Raw genomic sequence first — 20880 nt, 5'->3', positions numbered from 1 at the left:
TGAAAATCGCTCAGTCATGTCCGACTCTTTGCAAGGAAATTCTCCAGGCCAGAATATTGGAGTGGGTAGCCATTCCCTTCTCCAGGGGATCTTCCCAACCCACGGATTGAACCCACCAGTTGAGCCCCCAGGGAATCCCAAGATACTGGAGTGGGTAACCTATCTCTTCTCTTGTGGAACTTCCCAACAGGAATCGAACCAGGGTCTCCTGCATTGGAGAGGATTCTTTACCAGCTGAGCTACCAGGGAAGCCCAACTTGGGGAAAGTATTTTTTTATAATGTAAAGTGTGCAAAAGAAGGAAACAATTACATATTTATAGAGAAAAGGCTACAGGAAATAGAAATGCTAAGTGTTAATAAAGTTGGGTGGACAGGCTTGTGTGCATGGTGCTGCCTTCTCTGATGAAGAACAGATCTTCCCCAGAATATTGCATCAGCTGGTGAGCTTTCTGCACTTGTTCTGAGGCAATGGCCCTGCATCCCTGATTCTTCAGGGAGAAGAACACCCATCTCTAGTTTCCTTTATGTAGATGCCTATGTTCCTGTGTATTTTCATTGTAGATCAGCAGTCCCCAACCTTTTTGGCACTAGGGACCAGTTTCATGGAAGACAGTTTTTCCACAGAGGGAAATACAGTTTCAGGATAATTCTTACTTCTTTTATTATTACATTGTGATATATAATGAAATAATTATCCCACTCACCATAATGCAGACTCAGTGGGAGCCCTAAGCTTGTTTTCCTGCAACTAGATGGTCCCATCTGGGGATGATGGGAGACAGTGACATCCAAAGTGTGCTTGCTTATGTCCAGTTTACTCCATAATCTCATGTTTCGCAAAGATAGGATACTGGAAATGGAAGCAGGCTTTTCAGTGCTTTTATGGCAATCTCAGGATATTCTGCCTTGACTTCAGTCCTAAACATATGGAGAGTTCGAGTTGACTCATACATACCTCTAAGGCCACAGCTATTTGGGATCTCAAGCGGTCATGGGAGTGAAGGGGAGTGGCTGTAAATGCAGATGAAGCTTTGCTTGCTTGCCCACTGCTCACTGTACCAGTCTTTGGCTCGGGGGTTATATTATTGATAGCTCTATATCCCCTGTTACAGATAGCTCACCTTAGCTGAACTGGTTGTATGGGTTGAAATCCCATTGTATGTGTTGAACTTCTGCCTTCACTCACTCCTGTTTTGTGTTTTTAAACCTCACTGTTAGATTTTTTTTAATATAAGACTTTCAACTTCCATTTGATAAATGCTTACACTTGACTTTTTTGTACAAAAATAAAAGCTTTTTGGGCTTATCTGGCAAAATTCTATTACTTATTTCCCACATTCAGTTTTCTTGTGGTCTGCTTCAACACTTTAACACAACAAACCCACTGGTTTCCCTCCTGTGGTCTTTTTTGTCTACCAGAGCTTTTATTGTGTGGGACAGTACACCCCACCCCCCAGCTTCACTCTGGTTAGTTTTCCAGGCTAACTACTTCACAGATGTTCCATTCAGTTCTCTTTATTTCTTTCTTTATGACTGTGCCGGGTCTTCATTGCTACGCAGGCTTTTCTCTAGCTGTAATGAGCAGGGCTGCTCTCTCGTTGAGGTGAGCGGGGCTGCTGTTCACTGTGATACCCAGGCCTCTCGTTGCAATGGCTTCTCTTGTTTCAGAGTGCAGGCTCTCAGCACCAGCTCAGGAGTTGTGCCCAGGCTTATTTGCTTCAAGGCATGTGGAACCTTCCCAGACCAAGATCTAACCAGTGTCACCTGCATTGGCAGGTGGATTCCTATGCACTGTACCATCAGGGAAGTCCCCCAAATGGAAATTCTTTAATAGTTTGTATTCAGATTTTTTTATTTTAGTTTTTTTCCCTCATGCCTCACAGCATGTACTTGGGCTTCCCAGGAAACTCAGTGATAAAGCATCTGCCTGCCAGCGTAGGAGACACAGGAGATATGGGTTTGATCCCTGGGTCGGGAATATCCCCTGGAGGAGGAAATGGCAACCCACTCTAGTATTCTTGACTGGAATACTCCACAGGGGAGCCTGGTGGGCTAAAGTCCATGAGGTCACAAAGAGTCAGACAGGACTGAGAACATCCTGTGTGTGTGTGTTCTCAAAAATGAAGTGGGTCTGCTGCTTCAGGAAAAATGACTGCCAGCATCTGTTGCTGATGATAACAGTTCATGAGTTCGCAAAGAGTCACCAAAAAAAAAAAAAAAAGAAGAAGGTAAGACAGTGCACTGCGTGTACTAGTGTTAATGAAAAAGAGCAGTTGTTGTAACCATCAAGCAGATGGACTAGTATATGTGGTGGTTAGGAAAAAGATAGATTTTAAAAATAACAAATTCAACAATGCAATGAGTGGGATAATAGTACAGGATCACTCACCAGACTGAGAGTTTCTTGTTGCCCTAGAGGCTTTTATCCACATTCCTTAGTGCCCATCACTGCACCCGGGACTAAGAAGCTGTGCAGAGAAGGAATGAATGAATGAACCCTTAGTGGTAACCTTCATTTGCAGTGTTATCTCCTAGCTCTAGTGTCAGTCTTCAGGTCATTAAAGACAGCCTGTCAGTGTGTTTATAAGTACCTAGAAGTGAAGTTTTCATGAACTTAAATGTTGCGTTTCAATTGCAGGCGTCCCTTAGCAAGGTGAAAGTAACAGAACCATGGCTCAGTTTCCCACACCTTTTGGTGGTAAGTTTTCAAAGATTTTTTCTTTTTTTTTAATGTACTTTGGAACTGTAGTTTTAAAAACTTAGTATTATGGCAGATTTCAAATATTCACATAAATAGAGGGAATAGTTCAATCAACCCATTGCATAGTTTCAGTGATTATCAATCAACTTATGGTCAATATTGATTCACTTGGATTCTTTTGAGCACCTCGCATATATATATCAGATCATTTCATCCACAGACATTTTAGTGGACATTTCTAAAAGGTAACACTTTTAAAGATATAACTATGATACTGTTACCACTCCAATGAAATTTATAGTAATTCCTTAATGTTCTCAACTATAGAGTCACTGTTAAAAATTTCCCTGATATTCCTTAGGTGTTACTTTTTTGTTACAGTTTGGTTCAACTCTAGGATCTGAACAAGACACAGTGAATTAGTTCATGTGTCTCTTTAGTTGCTTTGTTAGTGAACCATCCCCCTCCCCCATCTCTGTTTTGATTTGTTGTTTTCTGCAATTTATTTGTTCAGGTTACTGGGTCATTTATATTCTGTACTTTGTTTGGAAGACTGGATTTGAAGCATGCAATTTTTGTTTTACTTTAGTTTATCTATTTGAAACATCAATCTGCACAAAATTTTCTTTTCAGGTAATCTTCCCTAAGATTATTAGGAAAGTGTTAAATGTTGGTTTCCCTTACTGGCCACGTTTTGTTTTGTCTTAAAGAGATACAGTTCCCAAAGTATCTCTTGGCAACTGTCACACCTGGTCACCATGAAGAGAGTAAGGCAGCCCAAAGCCTCATTCCTGTGATCACGTCAGGAAAAGTCTCTGTGGGATTCTTAGTGCAGAAATCTGCAATCTTTTCAAAACCATTCATGTTACTATTTTATTTTGTGTTTTGTCTTTGTCCCCCTTCTTAATCACTGAGCACGTTTTTGTTTTGTTTGTTTGTTTGTTGGGGTTTGCTTTTACTAGACGAATTTTGACAGGGCCCCAGACGTTGAGGACTGTAGGACCTGTGAGGGATCTGATCTGCCTGGGTCGCCCTCTTTTCCCTGATGTCTGTCGCAGTGCCTGGCACATACAAGGCTTTCAGCAAGTACGTTTCCAGGGACGGAATGAATTGCTGCGCTGACCATCACTGTCATCAGACCTGCCCCGTCACGTATTGTCTGTTCCCACCATTTGGGAAGACGTCTGAACTCCTGAAAGCCTTTTTCTTAATGTAATCAAGAGTTATTTTGGTGAATTCATGTGAGGAGACCTCGTAACTAAAGTGGGCTCCCCTCGTGGCTCAGATGGTAAAGGATCTGCCTCCAGTGCAGGAGACGTGGGTTTGATCCCTCGGTTGGGCAGATGCCCTGGGGAAGGGAATAGCTACCCACTCCAGTATTCTTGCCTGGAGAATCCCATGGACAGAGGAGCCTGGTGGAGCCCTAAAGTGAGGACAGTCTCAGAAATGAGGGAACATCTGGTCAGTCCAAGAGTTGAAACTGAAGAACTTAACCCTGTTTTCTCTGGTTTGTCATTGTTTTTTTTTTTTCCCCCAAGATACTCATTTCCCATTTTTAAAATCAGTTTCAGTGAATTATAATCTACATTTTATAAAAGTTACTGAAGTCTAGTGTTTGAGTATTTTTATCACTCCAAAAAGATTTTCATGGAATCAACTAGAATACTAATTTAGTGAAGCTCAATTTTTCCATAACTTTCACAAAGAATGTATGTTAATGTCTTTTTTTCTTTGCTTGCTTTACTCTTACTTTTCTCTTTTTTTTTTTTTCCTTTAAAAAGTTATCTTATTGCAGTATAGTTGATTTACAGTGTTGTGTTACTTGGTGTTGTACAGCAAAGGGAATCCGTTACACATAGACTTATATCTACTGTTTTTAGATTCTTTTCCCATTTAGGACATTAGAGAGTATTGAGTAGAGTTTCCAATGCTGTATAGTTCTTATTATTATCTATTATATACATAGTACTGTGTATGTGTCTACTCAACTTCCAAGGACAAACAGATGGTAATTTATCAAATGGTTTATAATATACTGACCATATAAGTGTTGTGGAAACTGTGTGTGAGCATGTTGTTTTTCTTTTTTCGTTGAATAATTCCTTTGTCTTTTCTTTGGCTTGTAGGCAGCCTGGATATTTGGGCCATAACTGTAGAGGAAAGAGCAAAGCATGATCAACAGTTCCATAGTTTAAAGCCAATATCTGGATTTATTACTGGTAATTGGAGTCAGTATTTTTACATTTTTACTTACCGTAGTGCATATATCTGTGGAAAGTCTATTATGCAGAGTGAAGGTCGGCACCTATGACCAAAGATGTACTTTACTTATTTGACTTAGCCTGGATTCTGTATTTTCACAGTTACTTTTCCTCCGATGCACTCAAGCCTTTCTGCAGTTTTTAATGGATGCCAAGTCACTGTTTTAGCCATATCACTGGTGGGAATTGGTGAAATTAATGGATCACATTCTTTAAGTAATTGTAGCATTGGACTGTGGTCCTTGAGTAAAAACACTTCCTTAATTCTGACCTTGACCTTGGCTTGAGAAGCTTGAGTAAATTAAGAGATATGAACATTTAAAAACATTTTGTTTATTACTGTGTCCTTAAAGATGCCTTTGTACTTTGCCTTTTCTAGTTTCTTTCCTGTTTGATTACTTTTCAGGAATTAGCTTTAGAGAAAATGAAATCTAGATTTCCTGGAGACTTGTTTTTGTGTATGTTTGTCTCAGTTCTCTTTAACTTATTAATTCTTAGTCATTGATGTCATTCTTTTGATCACTGTTACTCATTCTCCATAAATATGTTAGCAGCACCAATAATTTGAAGTGTAGGTAAATGGGAATAGCAAAGACCCCTTTTGTAAAGTAAAGTTTCCTGGGGATTCCTGGAGGTACACTTTGTCATAATATGTAGCTGTTACCATTTTAATTACTAGCAGATTTATTAACATAGACAGTCTACCCTTACATAATGGTACACACTTTTTTTTTTTAAGTGTTACGTTCTAAAGTCCATGCTGATATATTCATTTTATTGTTACTTACAAACTTATCATTTGGCTTTTAAAATGTATTAAGTTTCGTATTTACTAGATTATTAGCCTCTTTCATTTTTGTAATTTTGACATAGGAGTTTTCTGTCATCCACTATTTTCTTCTAAAACTTTATCCATTTAATTTACAGGTGATCAAGCTAGAAACTTTTTTTTTCAATCTGGGTTACCTCAGCCTGTTTTAGCACAGATATGGTAAGTTGGAGCTTCATATATACAGAAGGTTGTAAAAAAAAATAGTTCAGTAATATCTAATCTTAATTTCTTAAATTATTGAAGGAAAACATGTATCTCTAGTCTGAAATATGCTTCCACCAGAGAAATACTTCTGAAAATTATCTTTCTGATATGGAACTTGAAAAAGTGGTGACATTTGCAAGATAACACTGTTGTAAATTTGACTTCCCAGTTGAGAAATCTGCATTTTAATGTTTTCTCACCAATTGTTTTGGCTTCATTCACGTCACCCATGCTCAACTGAGTGTCCCACATTTCTTTGTTTGTAATGTGATGGTATTGTATCTTTCACTGAATAAAAGGCAAAGAAAATATTTGAGGCTCAATAGGGAAATAACCAATGAAAGAGTGAAAAAACCAGTATTTATTACAATGTTGTACAAGGTGAGCACATAATAAATATTGGTGAATCCCTTGATTAACTGGCACAAATAAGTACTCAGTCTTTTGAAACCACTGGAAAGAGAGTGAATGAAAAAGAGTGGCCAATATAGTTTTGGGTACTAGGTCTATGACTTTGGGAAGCTGTGGTGAATTCTTTGGCCAAGAGGCCATGCTTTCCTGCAATGGATGGTTCTTACAGTTGATTCTTCATTTCCCTGGGTTTCTTAGTATTGTGGAGACAGCTTGCTGTAGTATCATCTGTACAACTATCTATCTTTATGGTTTGGAACGTGTATTTATTCTCTCCCTGTCAGCCTCAGTTTTCAAATCTAGAAAATGGGAAGATGCATATTTATTTATAGGAGTATTGAGTGGTTTAGCAGAGAAACTGTATACAAAGACCTTAGTGCGGGCCCTGGCACATTACAGGTCCTCAAAACAAAACTTCAGGAGGGTACCTGCTGTCATCATCAGGGATTGGGTGTTCCACGTTGACTGAATTACCCAACCAATTGCTTGTCCCCTTAGTTCATTAACTTTAAAATATTTTTAATTTTATGGAAATTAATAAAGTTGACGTAGTTCCTTATTGCCTTTAAGTGGAGTCTACAGTACATAAGCCTGATTATAAGTCATCAGTATGAAAATGATTTATTGTGCTCTGACATAACAAAACTTACATGGGAATTTATGTATTATTTGTGAGTGGATATATTTGAATTGAAATTAAATGATACCCAGATTCCTGTGCTTTTTTTGGTGTCTGCTTTGTTTTCTTTTTCCTGGTTGTCAGCATATTGGCTGCCAGACTGTCCCTTTTAACTATTATACCCTTCTTGTACTAAGTTCTGATCTATTTGAAGCAGAACAATCAAACAAGGTTTTTGAAATCGAGTAACAGGTAGAGAGAAAAACACACAAAGAGAGGTAGACAGAGAGAACGCACATGTATCTGTGAGCAGTGTCACTGACATGTTGGTTAAGTGTGCTCAGTCACTTTAGTTGTGTCTGACTCTTTGCGACCCTATGAACTGTAGCCTGCCAGGCTCCTCTGTCCATGGGATGCTCCAGGCAAGAATACTGGAGTGGATTGTCATGCCCCGCTCCAGGGGAGCTTCCCAACCCAGGGATCAAACCTGCATCTCTTAAATCTCCTGCACTGGCAGCCCTGTTAAGTGCCTAAGTCTAAATGGGAAAGACTTGTGACGTCTGTGTTAAACTTCTGCTTTGTGTTCTGGTGATTATGTTTCATGCAATCAACCAAGGTCACTCACTAGACTCTTCTTTTTCCAGATTAATTTCTTTCACTGAATTCTGCTCCTATACTGTATTTACAATCTGTGAAGGTTCATTCAAGAAGCAGTCTTGTGATGAATTACTGCAAGGAGATCTCACTTAACATTTGTTCACTCAGCAGTGGAAAAATATCTGTCAGATGTCTCCTATGGACCAATGATTGTTGTAGGTGCTGGGAACATAGCTGTGAACAAAACTGACACAATTTGTGCTTTCATAGAGATTGTAATCCAGTGGAAGGAGATGGTCAATAACAGCATAAAAAGTGTCACATGTTAATAAGTGTAATGGAGAAAAACAAAGTATTATTTAATAAATTTCACTTCTTTCCATTAACACAGTTAATTTTCCAAACTTTTTTTTTCTTTGGTGGAGGAATTGGGGTGGGGCACAGGGGAATTCCCTGGCAGTCCAGAGCTTACGTCTCTGCACTTCCACTGCTGGGGGCCTGGGTTTAATTCCTGGTCAGGGAACAAGCCAAAAATAAAAAAAAGAACAAAACAAAACTGCTTTTTTTTGTTTGTTTGTTTCTGTTTTGTTTACCAGAGTACACTAAAGTAATTTTTGCCAACTTTTTCTTTTCATTGTGAAAAATTATGTTAACAGTGAAGATAATGAGTTGGCAGACTTAGGTTAAATCCAAAATGTTTTTTATCTTTCTTTTCTGACATTTTGTTAAATTTGTGATGGCATATTTTAGTTTCATCGAGAATTACTACTAGGGGGAAGAAACAAAACAAAATACACTTACACACCTATTGGGACTTCCCTGGTGGTCCAGTGGCTAAGATTCCACATTGTCAATGCAGGGGGGCTGGGGTTTGATCCCTGGCTGGGGAACTGGAGCCCACATGCTACAACTAAGACCCCTTCCTAGCCAAACAAAAACCCCCAAATCAAAAAAAAACACACCTTTAAGTATCTTCCCAAAAGAAATAGCTTTGAAAGGTCATTGTAAATTTTATGAGGCACAGATGTCCTGCTAAGATGCTGGAATGGTGTGATGCAGAGTGTGAGGAAGATCTGTCTTTTAGCACCAGCTTCTTCAGGGCTTCCCAGATGGCTCAATGGGTAAAGAATCCACCCGCCAATTCAGGAGACTCGGGAGATGCAGGTTTGATCCCTGGGTCGTGAAGATCCCCTGGAGGAGGAAATGGCAACCTACTCCAGTATTCTTGCCTGGAGAATCCCATGGACAGAGGAGCCTGGTGGGCTACAGTCCCTGGGGTCACACAGAGTCAGACACGACTGAGCGGCTGCGCACACACAGCACAGTTGCTTGTTCCCTTTATAAGCCTGAGCAGTACTTCACCTCTTCATGTTTTGGTTTTTAAGTTTATAAATAACAGCTGACCTGATGAAGTAGGTTTTCCTCCCTATCTTTGATACTAATCTTGTGTTCTCACTTGTTTTTTCTGATAAGGTCAAAGGCTTCAAAAGAAGCCCTTCCCCTTTTGGTAGAGGAGCGGCTTTGAGTCTGTAGAGTTTTAGGCAGTCTGTGCCACTCCTCTGGAGAAGAAGAAAATTTTTGTATTGAGAATTAGGAACTTTTTCAGTTTCTCTTTCTCTTTGTGCCTTTCTTTCTTTGCTCTAGACCACAGTTGAAATGTAGAAGTGATGGGGGCTGCTGGGGAATATCTCTTAGAATTCATGTAGAAACTGTACTCCAGTTAATTTATTTATGAGCTTTGGAACTGTAACCTACTAATACTTTGGAGGTACGTATCTGTCCAGTCCAGTTTCTAATTAAGAATACAGGAAATCCTAAATTCTCCCTCAGAGGATGGAGTCAAGTCAGTGTGTTTAAAGCCAAGTTATAACAGTAACCAAAGATGATTCCTCTCCCTAGAAATTGTCTTACTACTAAGGAGCTGAAAGGAAAGCCACCAATATCCTCTTATCTTTTGGCAACTTAAATGCTTAACATCGTTCCAACCTTAGGCTCGTGTGGAGACAGGAAAGAACAAGGCAGAGGGCAATGGACAAGAGCCTTGAATAGAAGACAGGTAGAGAGAAGACAAAGAAGTTGAATGAGGGCTTTGGAATCAGAGGCGGTAGGGGCCATGGAAAGAGGGGACAGAAGCTGTTAAGGAGAGAAGTGAGGGGGAAGAGAGGGAGCACTGCTTGGAAACAGCCCCGAGAGAGGAGGAGGAAGCCAGAGGCAGAAATTAGGGGCAGGGATCAGGGCAGTCACCCCTTAGGATACCATTTAGGAACCTTTGAACATACGTCAGGAGGGCCTTCAGCCCCCAGCAAGATCAGTTTGCTAAAGTCCCTGGCTCCCCCAGAAGTCATCCAGAACATTCTTGAGTCTTCACCATCTCAGTTCATGTTCGTGAGCATCTCTCCAGCTGGTGGGAGCCATGCCTGATTGCTCTCCTTTCGTTATCCTGTACAACCAGTCTATCAGCGTATACTTTTGACTTCATTAGACTGTACCCCCAATCTGGCCCCTGACTTTCTGTCTCCTTTGCTATCATCCTGATTTGTCACAGTGGGCCAAATAACTGTGCCCACGATCTGACCATCCTGACTGGAGTCTCTCTTTCACACTTGTCCCTTTAGATTCCATTCTCCAAGCAGCAACCCAACAATCTTTCAAAAAAGTAAATCCTGCCCCCCACCAAAAGGTAAATCCATTTAAAACTCTTCATTAACAAGAAAACCCAAAGTCGTTACCAAGGCCATAGGCCCATGTGAACTGGGCTCTTGGCTGTTTCCCTCTTTTATTTTGTACCATTTTCTTCTTAATTTTTTGCACTCCGGTTTCACTGACCTTGTTTATATTCTTTAAATGCCTCAGGGTCATTGCACTTGGCATTTTCTCTCCCTGCCTTGCAGCTCTTCTAGATCCTTACATATCTGGCTGATTACCCATCAGGTTTCGATTCATGGGTCACCTTCCCCGAGAAGGGCTTCCTGAGCACTTGTCTAAAGTACTTTCCTCTCAGTTTTGGATGGACATGTACACAGGGCTGCATTTAAAATGGGTAACCAGCAAGGACCTACTGTATAGCACAGAGAATCTTGCTCAATGTGGTGTGTCAGCCTGAATGGCCTGAATGGGAGGAGAGTTTGGGGAAGAATGGATACATGTATATGCATGGCTGAGTTCCTTGGCTGGTTACTGAAACTATCACAGCATTGTTTCTTAATCAGCTATACTCCAATACAAAACAAAAAGTTTTAAAGGCAAAAAAATAAAAATTTTCCCTCTCCCTACCTGCTCCTGCCAACATCTTCTCTTTCCGTTTGCTTTGCTTTCTTTCTTTTTTTTTTTTTAAGATTTTTTTATGTGAACCAGTCTTTGTTGAATTTGTTACAATATTGCTTCAGTTTTATGTTTTGGTGGGTTTTTTTGGCCACGAGGTATGTGGAATCTTAGGTCCCCAACCAGGTATCGAATCCACACCCACTATCTTGAAAGGCAAAGTCCTAACCACTGGATTACCAGCGAAGTCCCCTTGCTTTATTTCTTAATAGCACTTATCAATATGTTGAGTAGTCTGACTGGTTTTCTTGTGGAGTGTCTGCTTACACTGAAACAAGGACAGGAACTTTGCCTGTCTTTACCTTAGTTGTAAGCCCAGTTCCTGAATGGAGACCTTAGTAAGTGATCTTTTCAAAAAATATTTGTTGGGAAATTCCCTGGCAGTCTAGTGGTTAGGACTCTGCACTTTCACTGAGGTGACCTGAGTTCAGTCCCTAGTTGGGGAACTAAGATCCCACAAGCTGTGCTGCAAAGCCAAAAATTTTTTATGTTGTTGTGTGAATAAACAAAGAGATGGTGAGTGACTGGACCAGATTAATCTGGACAGGGGAGGTGAGCAGCCTGTGATGAGCCTTTGTGGGTGAGGTGGCCTCCTAAAGGAACTGTCTGATGCAGTGAATGAGATGGAGTGGAGACAGGTCCTTCTTTCCTCTGAATCGTGTGATACAGACAAGGTAAGTTTCAGAAGGGCTACACGCCTGTCCACTGCAAACCCCAAACCCATTCAGTGGCGTTCAAGGTTACCTCATAGTTCATTTGTTTACAGACTGAGGATGTATGAAGTGCTGTGTTCAGAAGTTACTTGAATGTTTTTTTCCTATGTGGACATGTACTCATTCAAAATACTACTAGGTTTATTTGTATTTTTCTTTGTTATTGTTGTTGTTTTGTTTTTAATTAATTTTTATTGAAATATAGTTAATTTACAGTGTTGTGTTAATTTCTGCTATACAGCAAAGTGAATCAGTTAATGTATAAACATACATTCACTCTTTTTTTAAGATTCAATTCCCATATAGGTCATTACAGAGTATGGAGTAGAGTTCTCTGTGCTATTCAGCAAGTCCTTATTAGTTATCTGTTTTATATATGGTAGTATGTATATGTCAGTCCCAATCTCCTTTATCCACCCCCACCCCCAACCCCAGTTTTATTTGGTTTAGTTTTTATTCAGTTCAGGGATCTGCTCTCATCTTTGTGGACTTAATTTTAATTTTTGAATATGTAACACATTAGCAAGGTTCCAAAAGCTTATTATCTTTTTGTTGTTTATTTCTGTGGGGAAAAAACGTGTCCCTAATATGTATGTGAATTTAAATTATTTCCTCTTCCTTCTGCTTTGAAAGTAACCTCCTATAAATGTTCTTTTGTTCTTTCCTTTTCTCACTTAACAGCATATCCTAAAAATCACTCATATCATCGCATAGAGATCTTTATTATATTTTCTTTTTACAGTTATGTAATACTTATTGTGAATGGTATACCATAGTTTATTCAACCAGTTTCCTATGTTTTCTGCATTTGGGTTATTTCTAATATTTTACAGTTACAAATAATGCAGCGAAGAATGAGCTAAAGCATGTGTTTTTGTATTGTTGGAGGTGTACCTTCAGGGTAAATTCATAGGATTGAGTTGCTGCATCAAAGAGTAAATCTATACGTAGTTCTGCAGGTGTTGCCAGATTTTCCTATGCTTGGAGTTGAAGCACTTTTTCCCATAGGATATAAGAGCAATGTGGGGTTTATTTGTACAAATCAAACAAAAAACTTACCCTTAATACAGTATACTTGTGGACCTTTTCTCATCTCCACCATGCCTGTTATTATATATAGATTTTAATATCAGACTAAACATCGTGTTTAAGATCAGTTTGTATTCAAGAGTCATAAATATTGTTTCACTTTTTATTAAAAATATTTTTATCAGACATTTTTTAACTTTGGAAGTTGTGTGAATTTAATTTCAGGATTCTCAGACTTTTAGTTAGTTTTCTGGGGTGATTATTAGAACTGAGTAAACTGAGAAATAACTATACATACGTAAAGCGAGCTCCCCAGGTGGCTCAGTGGTAAAGAATCCATCTGCCAGTGCAGGAGATAGGGGTTCAGTCCCTGGTACAGGAAGGTCCCCTGGAGGAGGGCATGGCAACCCACTCCAGCACTTGCCTGGAGAATTCCATGGACAGAGGAGTCTGGCAGGCTACAGTCCATGGGGTCGCAAAGAGTCAGACTAAGTGATCGAGCATACACACACACAGGAGATGAAGTGGATAGCAGAGCTGAAATCATATTTTGCAGAGAAAATTTGAGAAATAGAATTCTGACTCTTTTCCAGTGTCTTAGGAGGGATTGGAGAGAGTTGAGCTTTGTAGGAGTAACTGTTATAATTCTAAAAAGACCTTTGAATTTTTATTACCAAGGAATCCCAACAGCTATGTTATGTTAGTTGAGCAGAAGAAGTTTTTTAAAAAATTCACACAAAATTGTTAGAAATGTTTTGGGATTTTAGTGAATGTTTAGAACCTGAGCATTACGTGTTTCCTCTCCTCTCCCATCTAGGCTTTTGCTAATTATGTCATTACTAGAAAGTCTTTTTCCCCTAACCCACTCATTATCCCACACTAGATATTTTTGTTTCTCTCTAGAAAATGTGTTTTGGGAGCAGTAGTGTGAGGAATAGAAAGTAGGAATCTATCTGCTGGGTTTTTTTTTTTTTGTAAAGTATGCATGTCAGTATTGATCATTGGGAACCTTTATTATATCTGTGAAAACCATTTGAAATACCTGAATGTCTTTTAAAAAATATTCGAGGGACTTCTGTGGCCGTCTAGGGGTTAAGACTCCATGCTTGTACTGTGGGGTGGGGCAACAGGTTTGATCCCTGGTCAGGGAACTGTGATCCCACATGCTGCACAGTGTCCCCCAAAAAAGAAAAATTGGTAAAAGAAAGCTCACCATTTCATTTTATTGATTCAACTTACTTTATGAAACCTGAAAAACAGACTAAAAATAAAGCAACCAGAAACTAATCTCAATTATGATCATAGACACAGAAAAATGAAAACAAAATCTTAGCAAATAGAATTCTACAATGTATAAAAACTATGACCAACTTGAGTTTATGCCAGGATTAGTTCAAGGTCAAGGAATTCCCTCAACATTATTTCGCTCAGTCGTGTCCATCTCTTTTCGATTCCATGGACTGTACCCTGCCAGGTTCCTTCTCTCCATGTAATTCTCCAGGCAAGAATACTGAAGTGGGTAGCCATTCCCTTCTCCAGGAGATCTTCCCGACCCAAGGATTGAATCCAGGTCTCCTGAATTGTAGTCTGATTCTTTATCGTCTGAACCACCAGGGAAATCCATATTATATCAGTAGATAAAAGGAAAAAGATGTGTGTGATCAGGTCTTCAGATGCTGATTAAACATTTGATAAAATGTATAGCAAGCATTTCTAGTAGAAAAAGGGAACTGCTTAAATATGTCAGATTACATTCTAAAAATCAGTACCAAATATTACACTAAACAGTGAAACACTACAGCCATTTAACTTAAATTCAGAACTATGCTGGAATGCCCACTCAGTAATGTGATGGAGACAGTAAGAACAGTGAAAGAGGGGAAGGGTATAACTATAGGAAACGAAAGCTAACTCTTTTGCTGTTTAGGTGATTGTGTAAGTTTCACAGAAGTTTGGTAAGATTGATCAGCCAGCAGAAATGATTATTAAAAGCAAAATTGTTCTCTGTGCTTGACATAAGCGTCTAAATATGGAAATGAGGAACCTGTTCTGTTTGAGTGACAGAAACGATAAAATTCCTAAGACCCCATTTAACGAGAATAGTAATTACTTATATGGAGAAAGTGATGTAATGTTTTTAACATCAGGAGAACTGAATGTACTGTTTTCTTTGGACAAACTATCATAAATATGTCAGTTCTATAAAAATTAATATATCTAATGCAGTTTCATTTTGGATTTCAAGAAAGTTGTTTATAGAATAGATAAATTATCTTAAAGTTCATAGGGAAAAAGAAATGTCTGAATAGCCAAGCAAATTTTTAAAAACACTTTTCTTGGGATTTACAGTGTTGTGTTAGTTTCTGCTGTATAGTGAAGTGAATTGGTTACACATACACATGAATCTACTCTGTTCTAGATTCTTTTCTTGTGTAGGCCGTTACAAGGCATTGTGTAGACCTCCCTGTGCCGTACTCTAGGTCCTTATCCGTTATCTGTTTTATATGGTGTAGTGTGTATATGTCAACCCCAGTCTTCCAATTTACATCTCCCTGCCTGACCCCCTGGTAACCATAAGTTTGTTTCTACATCTGTAACTCTGTTTCTCCTTTGTAGATAAGTTCATTTTACTCTTGTTGTTTTTGTTTTTTTTAAGATTCCACGTATAAACAATGTCATGTGGTATTCGTCTTTCTCTGACTTCACTCAGTATGACAATCTCTAGGTTCATCCAACAAGTTTTTTATTTATTTTTTTAATTTTTTGTTTGTGTTGTGTTTTGTGTTTGTGTTGGTTTCTGCCAAACATCAACACAAGTTTTTTTTTATATAAGTCTTGCCAGATACTGGAGTCAGTGCAATCAGATTATTGTCACGTTGACCTGGAAATTATTCAGAGTAGATAATCCAGAAATAGATCTCATTTCATATAAACATTTAATAAACCACAAAAATATTTTTATGCTTCAGCGAGAAAAGAATGGATTGGTTCCTAAACATTGCTGGGAAAGTTAAGTATCCATCTATCTGATGGAAATCTGATTGAACCCTGGGGTAACATACCACACATATATGCAATTACAGTCAGTTTAAAGGTTGAAATGTAATAAAGTAATACAGTTTCAGAAAAGAAAGCTATGTGATCAAAGAAATATTTTACATGTATAAAAATGTAGAATTTCTGTATGCTGAAGAATTACACAAAATGGATCAAGTTTAAAAAATTCTTTCAGCAACTGACAGATAAACAGTTGATGTGTAACGTACAATGAGCTCTTTTAAACTGACAAGGAAAAGACGTGCAGTCCATCAGAAAACTTGGCAAAGGATGTGAATGAGCAATTCATAGACGCATGAGTCCAAATGCTCAAGAAACATGGCAAGTGATGCTGAAGCCGCTAGCAGTGAGAGAAATTCGGGTTCCATGATGTGGTTTGCTGGAGGGCTCATTGCTGGCAGGGGAGCTCCTATCTGAGGCAGAAGGATGGTTCGTGTGGCCATAGTGTTTCCTTTATGATTTTATGAGCTTTACAAATTTTCCCGAGAGATAGTGTTGACTTTTAGAATTTTTAACATTTTTAAAGGTTTGTAATCTTTTTATGACACTTTTCTCTGTGCCTCATGTTTTACTACTTTGCATTAACTCCAGCCAATATGGGGTTATTTTCTACGTAACGTAATTTTCTTTTGTGGACACAGTCTGTGGCTCATTTAAAAGATGGCTAAGGATTAAGTATTTTAATTGGAGTAACTGGTCTTAACATTTGAAGTTTCAAATAAAAATTTTGTTAAGACAGGTTTTAAAAAATAAATCTTTAGGCCTTTGATATCTAGACTTCAACAAATGAAATGCGAAGGACCATTTTTTGTACAGAAGAGGTTAAGTCACATGCAGTTTCAGTTTGCCAAAACGTAGTTTCCGGTTGCAAGTCCAAACTCTGTTCTTCTGTTTGGTTATTCTTTGTTGAGAAAAATACTCTATAAACAGCTTATTGAAAGTTGTGCTTGACCATTTATGTTTGAACACCACTTTCAGATAGTGTGTTTGTAAGCTCATTTAATTAATTTTCACAGCTTTAAAAGTATGCCAGTATTACATTATAGTAGAGCATAGCATGTCACATCCCCGTGGTGAGGTTTGTAGAGCCCCATAGATGAGTTAATGCAATCTAATCAAGAATCTAGAAATAAACTCTTGTTTCCAAATACCTTTGTTTCCCCCATAATAGCTTAACAAAATTCACAGTTTTAAAATGTACAGTTCAGTGTTTTTTTAGTCTATTCAGAGTTGTGTAACCATCACCAATATCCAATTGAGAACATTTTCATTGCTCCAAAAACAAGCTCCATTTGGTGTCCATAGTATATGTCCTGACATTCAGACTGAAAATTACCTTGTGTATCATATAAATAATGCATGCGTATAAGTGAAGACTAACACAGTAAAACATAATTCGTCGTTATGGAAAACCTATTCAGTTTTTCCCTACAGCTTGGTAAACAAGTTTTGTTTTGTTTTCTCTGGGACCAAGGGAGCTGACTCTCTAGTTTTTGTGTGGGTGGGACTGGTGGTTTGGGAAAGGTTCTTTTAAGGTCACAGTCATTCTGAGCCCATGCTGTTGTTCTGCAGGGCGCTCGCTGATATGAATAATGATGGAAGGATGGATCAAGTGGAGTTTTCCATTGCTATGAAACTCATCAAGCTGAAGCTCCAAGGGTATCAGCTCCCCTCTGCACTTCCCCCTGTCATGAAACAGCAACCAGTTGCTATTTCTAGTGCACCAGCCTTTGGTGAGTCTAAAAGGAATCAGTTCATATATTTCATTGTATGTTTTTAAAATAAATATTTCCTTCTCCCTGCCATATCAGTTTGTAGCACTGAAATTCTAGGAGACATTCACTCTGAAAAATGATGGCCCTGTGCACAAAGATAATGCTGGAAGGGGAGAAAGCAAAAAAAGAAAGAAATGAAAGCAAAGGTGCAGATTGTCAGGGAAAAAGGATTAAACTTGCAGTGTCTGTTGCATCTTTTCTCTCTTTCTTGCCCCTATTGGATTCTTGACCCTTCTTCACATCTTCACATACTTCCCTTTGGTTTTGTGTTTTTTGGAGCATTGTTTTGTTTCCTTATGCTCCTTTTGTTTATAGTATCAAGAGAAATGTATTTTTGTAATAATAGTTGAGGCACTTGGTTACATTATGTTACTTCTTCACACAAAATGCCACGGTGGGGGGGAATGAAAATTATTATCCCAATTTAAAACATAATTCCATAAAATGCCATCTTTTAGTCAGATATTTTTCTTAAACGTTAATTGGTAGGCATGTTCCTGGTGGTCCAGTGGTTAAGACTTCAAGCTTCCAATGCAGAAAGCATGGGTTCAGTTCTTGGTCAGGGAACTAGATACCACATGCCCTATGATATAGCCAAAAAGAAAAAAAGAAAATTAAATGATAATTAGTTGACTAAGATCACAGTCAACTCTGCTTTCTTTTTCTTTTCCTTTTTTGAACCTTATTGTGTGGCATGTCAGATCTGAGTTCCCTGATCAGGGATTGAACCTGTGCCCCCTGAAGTGGAAGCTGTGCTGTGCTGTGCTTAGTCGCTTAGTCCTTGTGACCCCATGGACTGCAGCCTGCCAGGCTCCTCTGTCCATGGGGATTCTCTAAGCAAGAATTCTGGCCTGGGTTGCTATGCCCTGCCTCAGGGCATCTTCCCAACCCAGGGATCAAACCCAGATCTCCTGCATTGTAGGCGGATTCTTTACCAATTGAGCCACCAGGGAAGTGGAAGCTAGCAGAGTCTTAACTGCTAGATCATGAAGGAAGTCCCCAACAGTTCTGATTTCTTCTCTGTTCTCACCCTAGGCTTTAATTATTTAGCTTGATTTAAAGATTACAGTAATAAGATCCAACACGTGATTCTTGGGAAAGTTCTTAGACAGTTTAAACAAAACAGAAAAATGGTGGATAGAGTTTCCCTCTCTCCCTTCATCCTGATATATCTGATGACAGGTGATAAAGTGAAGGAGGTTTGGGAGGGGGCACTCATAGTCATTCAGGTTCTCTCTGACACAGTTAATTATGCATGTGTCCTCAGTCGTGTCTAACTCTTTGCAACCCCATGGACTGTAATCCGCCAGGCTCCTCTGTCCATGGGATTTTACAGACAAGAATACTGGAGTGGTTTGCCATTTCCTCTTCCAAGAGATCTTCCCAACCCAAGGATTAAACCCGCATCTCCTACGTCTCCTGTATCTACAGGCGGGTTCTTCACCACTGAGCCACCTGGGAAGCCCACAATTAATGATAAGCTGAGATAGATAAATGGTGTTCTTAAGAGGTTCACTGTTAAAAGCACACTGTGCATTGCCTTTCTTTCAGTGAGTTTGTGCCACAAGTCTGGGTATGTTAGGGGAAAGGTCCAGGTTTTGGGTTAGGCAAATAAGACAGTGATCCAAGAGAAGGAGGAACAATGCAAAGTCACAGGAGAGCTAGAGGTGGAAGGGCAGACGTGAACAGTGCTGTGGGCTGCTCCGAGGGACCAGCGCCCTCCCTGGCCATCTTCCACCATGTATTCCCAGTTCTGAGCCCTCCGTTAACCAGCTTATTTCAAAGGGGTGGTTGCTCCGAATGCCTGACGGTGCTTGTAGCTAAAAGAACTACAGGGTGTTTGGTTTGCTTTTGGCCTCCCTTCCGAGGCTGCAAGAAGAAACCTTGATGTGGAGAAAGGGTCAGATAACCACAGGCATCCCATTTCCTCTTTTTCCTTCAAACCCAGGTGTCAGTAATTCTTCCTCTGACATGTAATATGTCTTCTCTTATTCCGTTCTGCTGTAGTAATTTCAGCTCTAGGGATATTGCTGATTTATTTTCAGGAGCAGTGCCATCATTGTACAGAGGGTTTTACAGTCACTTAAGTAACCTGCCCAGCCTCTAATGGAAGCCAGGATTTTTTTTTTTTAATTGAAGGATAATTGCTTTACAGAATATTGTTGATTTCTGCCAAATATCAACATGAATCAGCCACAGGTATACATATGCAGGATTTTTTTTTTTAACTTAAAAATATTTTTAAAATGTTTTTGGCCATGCCTCGCAGTATATAGAATCTTAGTTCCCCGACCAGGGATCAGACCTGTGCCCCTTGCTGTGAAAGCGCTGGAATCTTAACCACTGAACCCCAAGGGAGGTCTCTGGGAAGCTGGGATTTCTTAACTGCCCTCCTGCCATTCAGACCTTAGCTCTTCCCCTTGGCTTCTCCACTGCCTTTCCTCCCGTCATTCTTGTCACATCGACCTCAGTAAATTTTTCCAGAGGATTAATTGTGAGGGAATAACAGACGATAAAGAGAAGTTAAAAGTACATGGTCCCAATCCCCACTTTTGCCCAAGTTTACTCAAAAATCTGGCCTTTGCCAAAGTAATTTTTTTCTTATGATTCTTCTGGCTAATTGAAAACATAACTTATTACTATTATCAGTATTTTCTAATTAGTATGAGACTTTGTCTGACCATGGGTTTTCTAGCCCTGTGGTCTGTCTTCACATGTAGCGTGTTTTTTGGTCACAACAGTAACCCTGAAAGTGTGCAACGGATTGTCAACCCTTTTACACAAAGGAGAGAACTGAGATGCCAAGAAGTTGAACACCTAAGCATGTTCCAAGGGGCTCCCCTGGTGACTCAGACAATGAAGAGTCTGCCTGCAGGGTGGGAGACCCAGGTTCAGTCCCTGGGTCTCTCCCTGGGAATTCTCTGGAGAAGGGAATGGCTACCCACTCCAGTATTCTTGCTTGGAGAATCCCATGGAGCCTGGAGGGTTATAGCCCATGGGGTTGCAAAGAGTCACACACGACTCACAAGGAACACTTTATTTCATGTTTCTGAAAGGGAGGCAGAGCCTCTTTAAACTCAGTTGTCCTCAAGGCCTTTGGTTTCCTCTTTTCCTTCTCTCTTCCCACCTTCATTATCACCAGATCATCAGAGTGACACAGGGCTTCATCACTCTCCCGAGGTTAATGCAAATGTTAACGCACCGTGGAATTTAGGCTGGTTAGAGCGACTTCACTTTCACTTTTCACTTTCATGCATTGGAGAAGGAAATGGCAACCCACTCCAGTGTTCTTGCCTGGAGAATCTCAGGGACAGCGGAACATGGTGGGCTGCTGTCTATGGGGTTGCACAGAGTTGGAC

The 20880-nt window shown here is 39.5% G+C and overlaps 1 protein-coding gene across 8 annotated transcripts in view; it reads left to right on the top strand.

The window, feature by feature from the left end:
- Positions 1-20880, top strand: part of ITSN1 (intersectin 1 (SH3 domain protein)) — a 245535-nt gene that overhangs the window by 71263 nt on the left and 153392 nt on the right. For all 8 annotated transcript variants that reach the window (XM_010862262.1, XM_010862263.1, XM_010862259.1 and 5 more), the window contains exons 2-5: positions 2640-2699; positions 4829-4921; positions 5891-5954; positions 17319-17479. In XM_010862262.1, the coding sequence (XP_010860564.1) occupies positions 2672-2699; positions 4829-4921; positions 5891-5954; positions 17319-17479 (346 nt within the window). In that variant the 5' untranslated portion in view covers positions 2640-2671. The remainder of the gene's footprint in view (positions 1-2639; positions 2700-4828; positions 4922-5890; positions 5955-17318; positions 17480-20880) is intronic.

This window comes from Bison bison, unplaced genomic scaffold (assembly GCF_000754665.1).
Source record: "Bison bison bison isolate TAMUID 2011002044 unplaced genomic scaffold, Bison_UMD1.0 scf7180017864481, whole genome shotgun sequence".
Lineage (NCBI taxonomy): Eukaryota > Metazoa > Chordata > Mammalia > Artiodactyla > Bovidae > Bison > Bison bison.
This window is presented reverse-complemented; position numbering and strand designations above follow the sequence as displayed.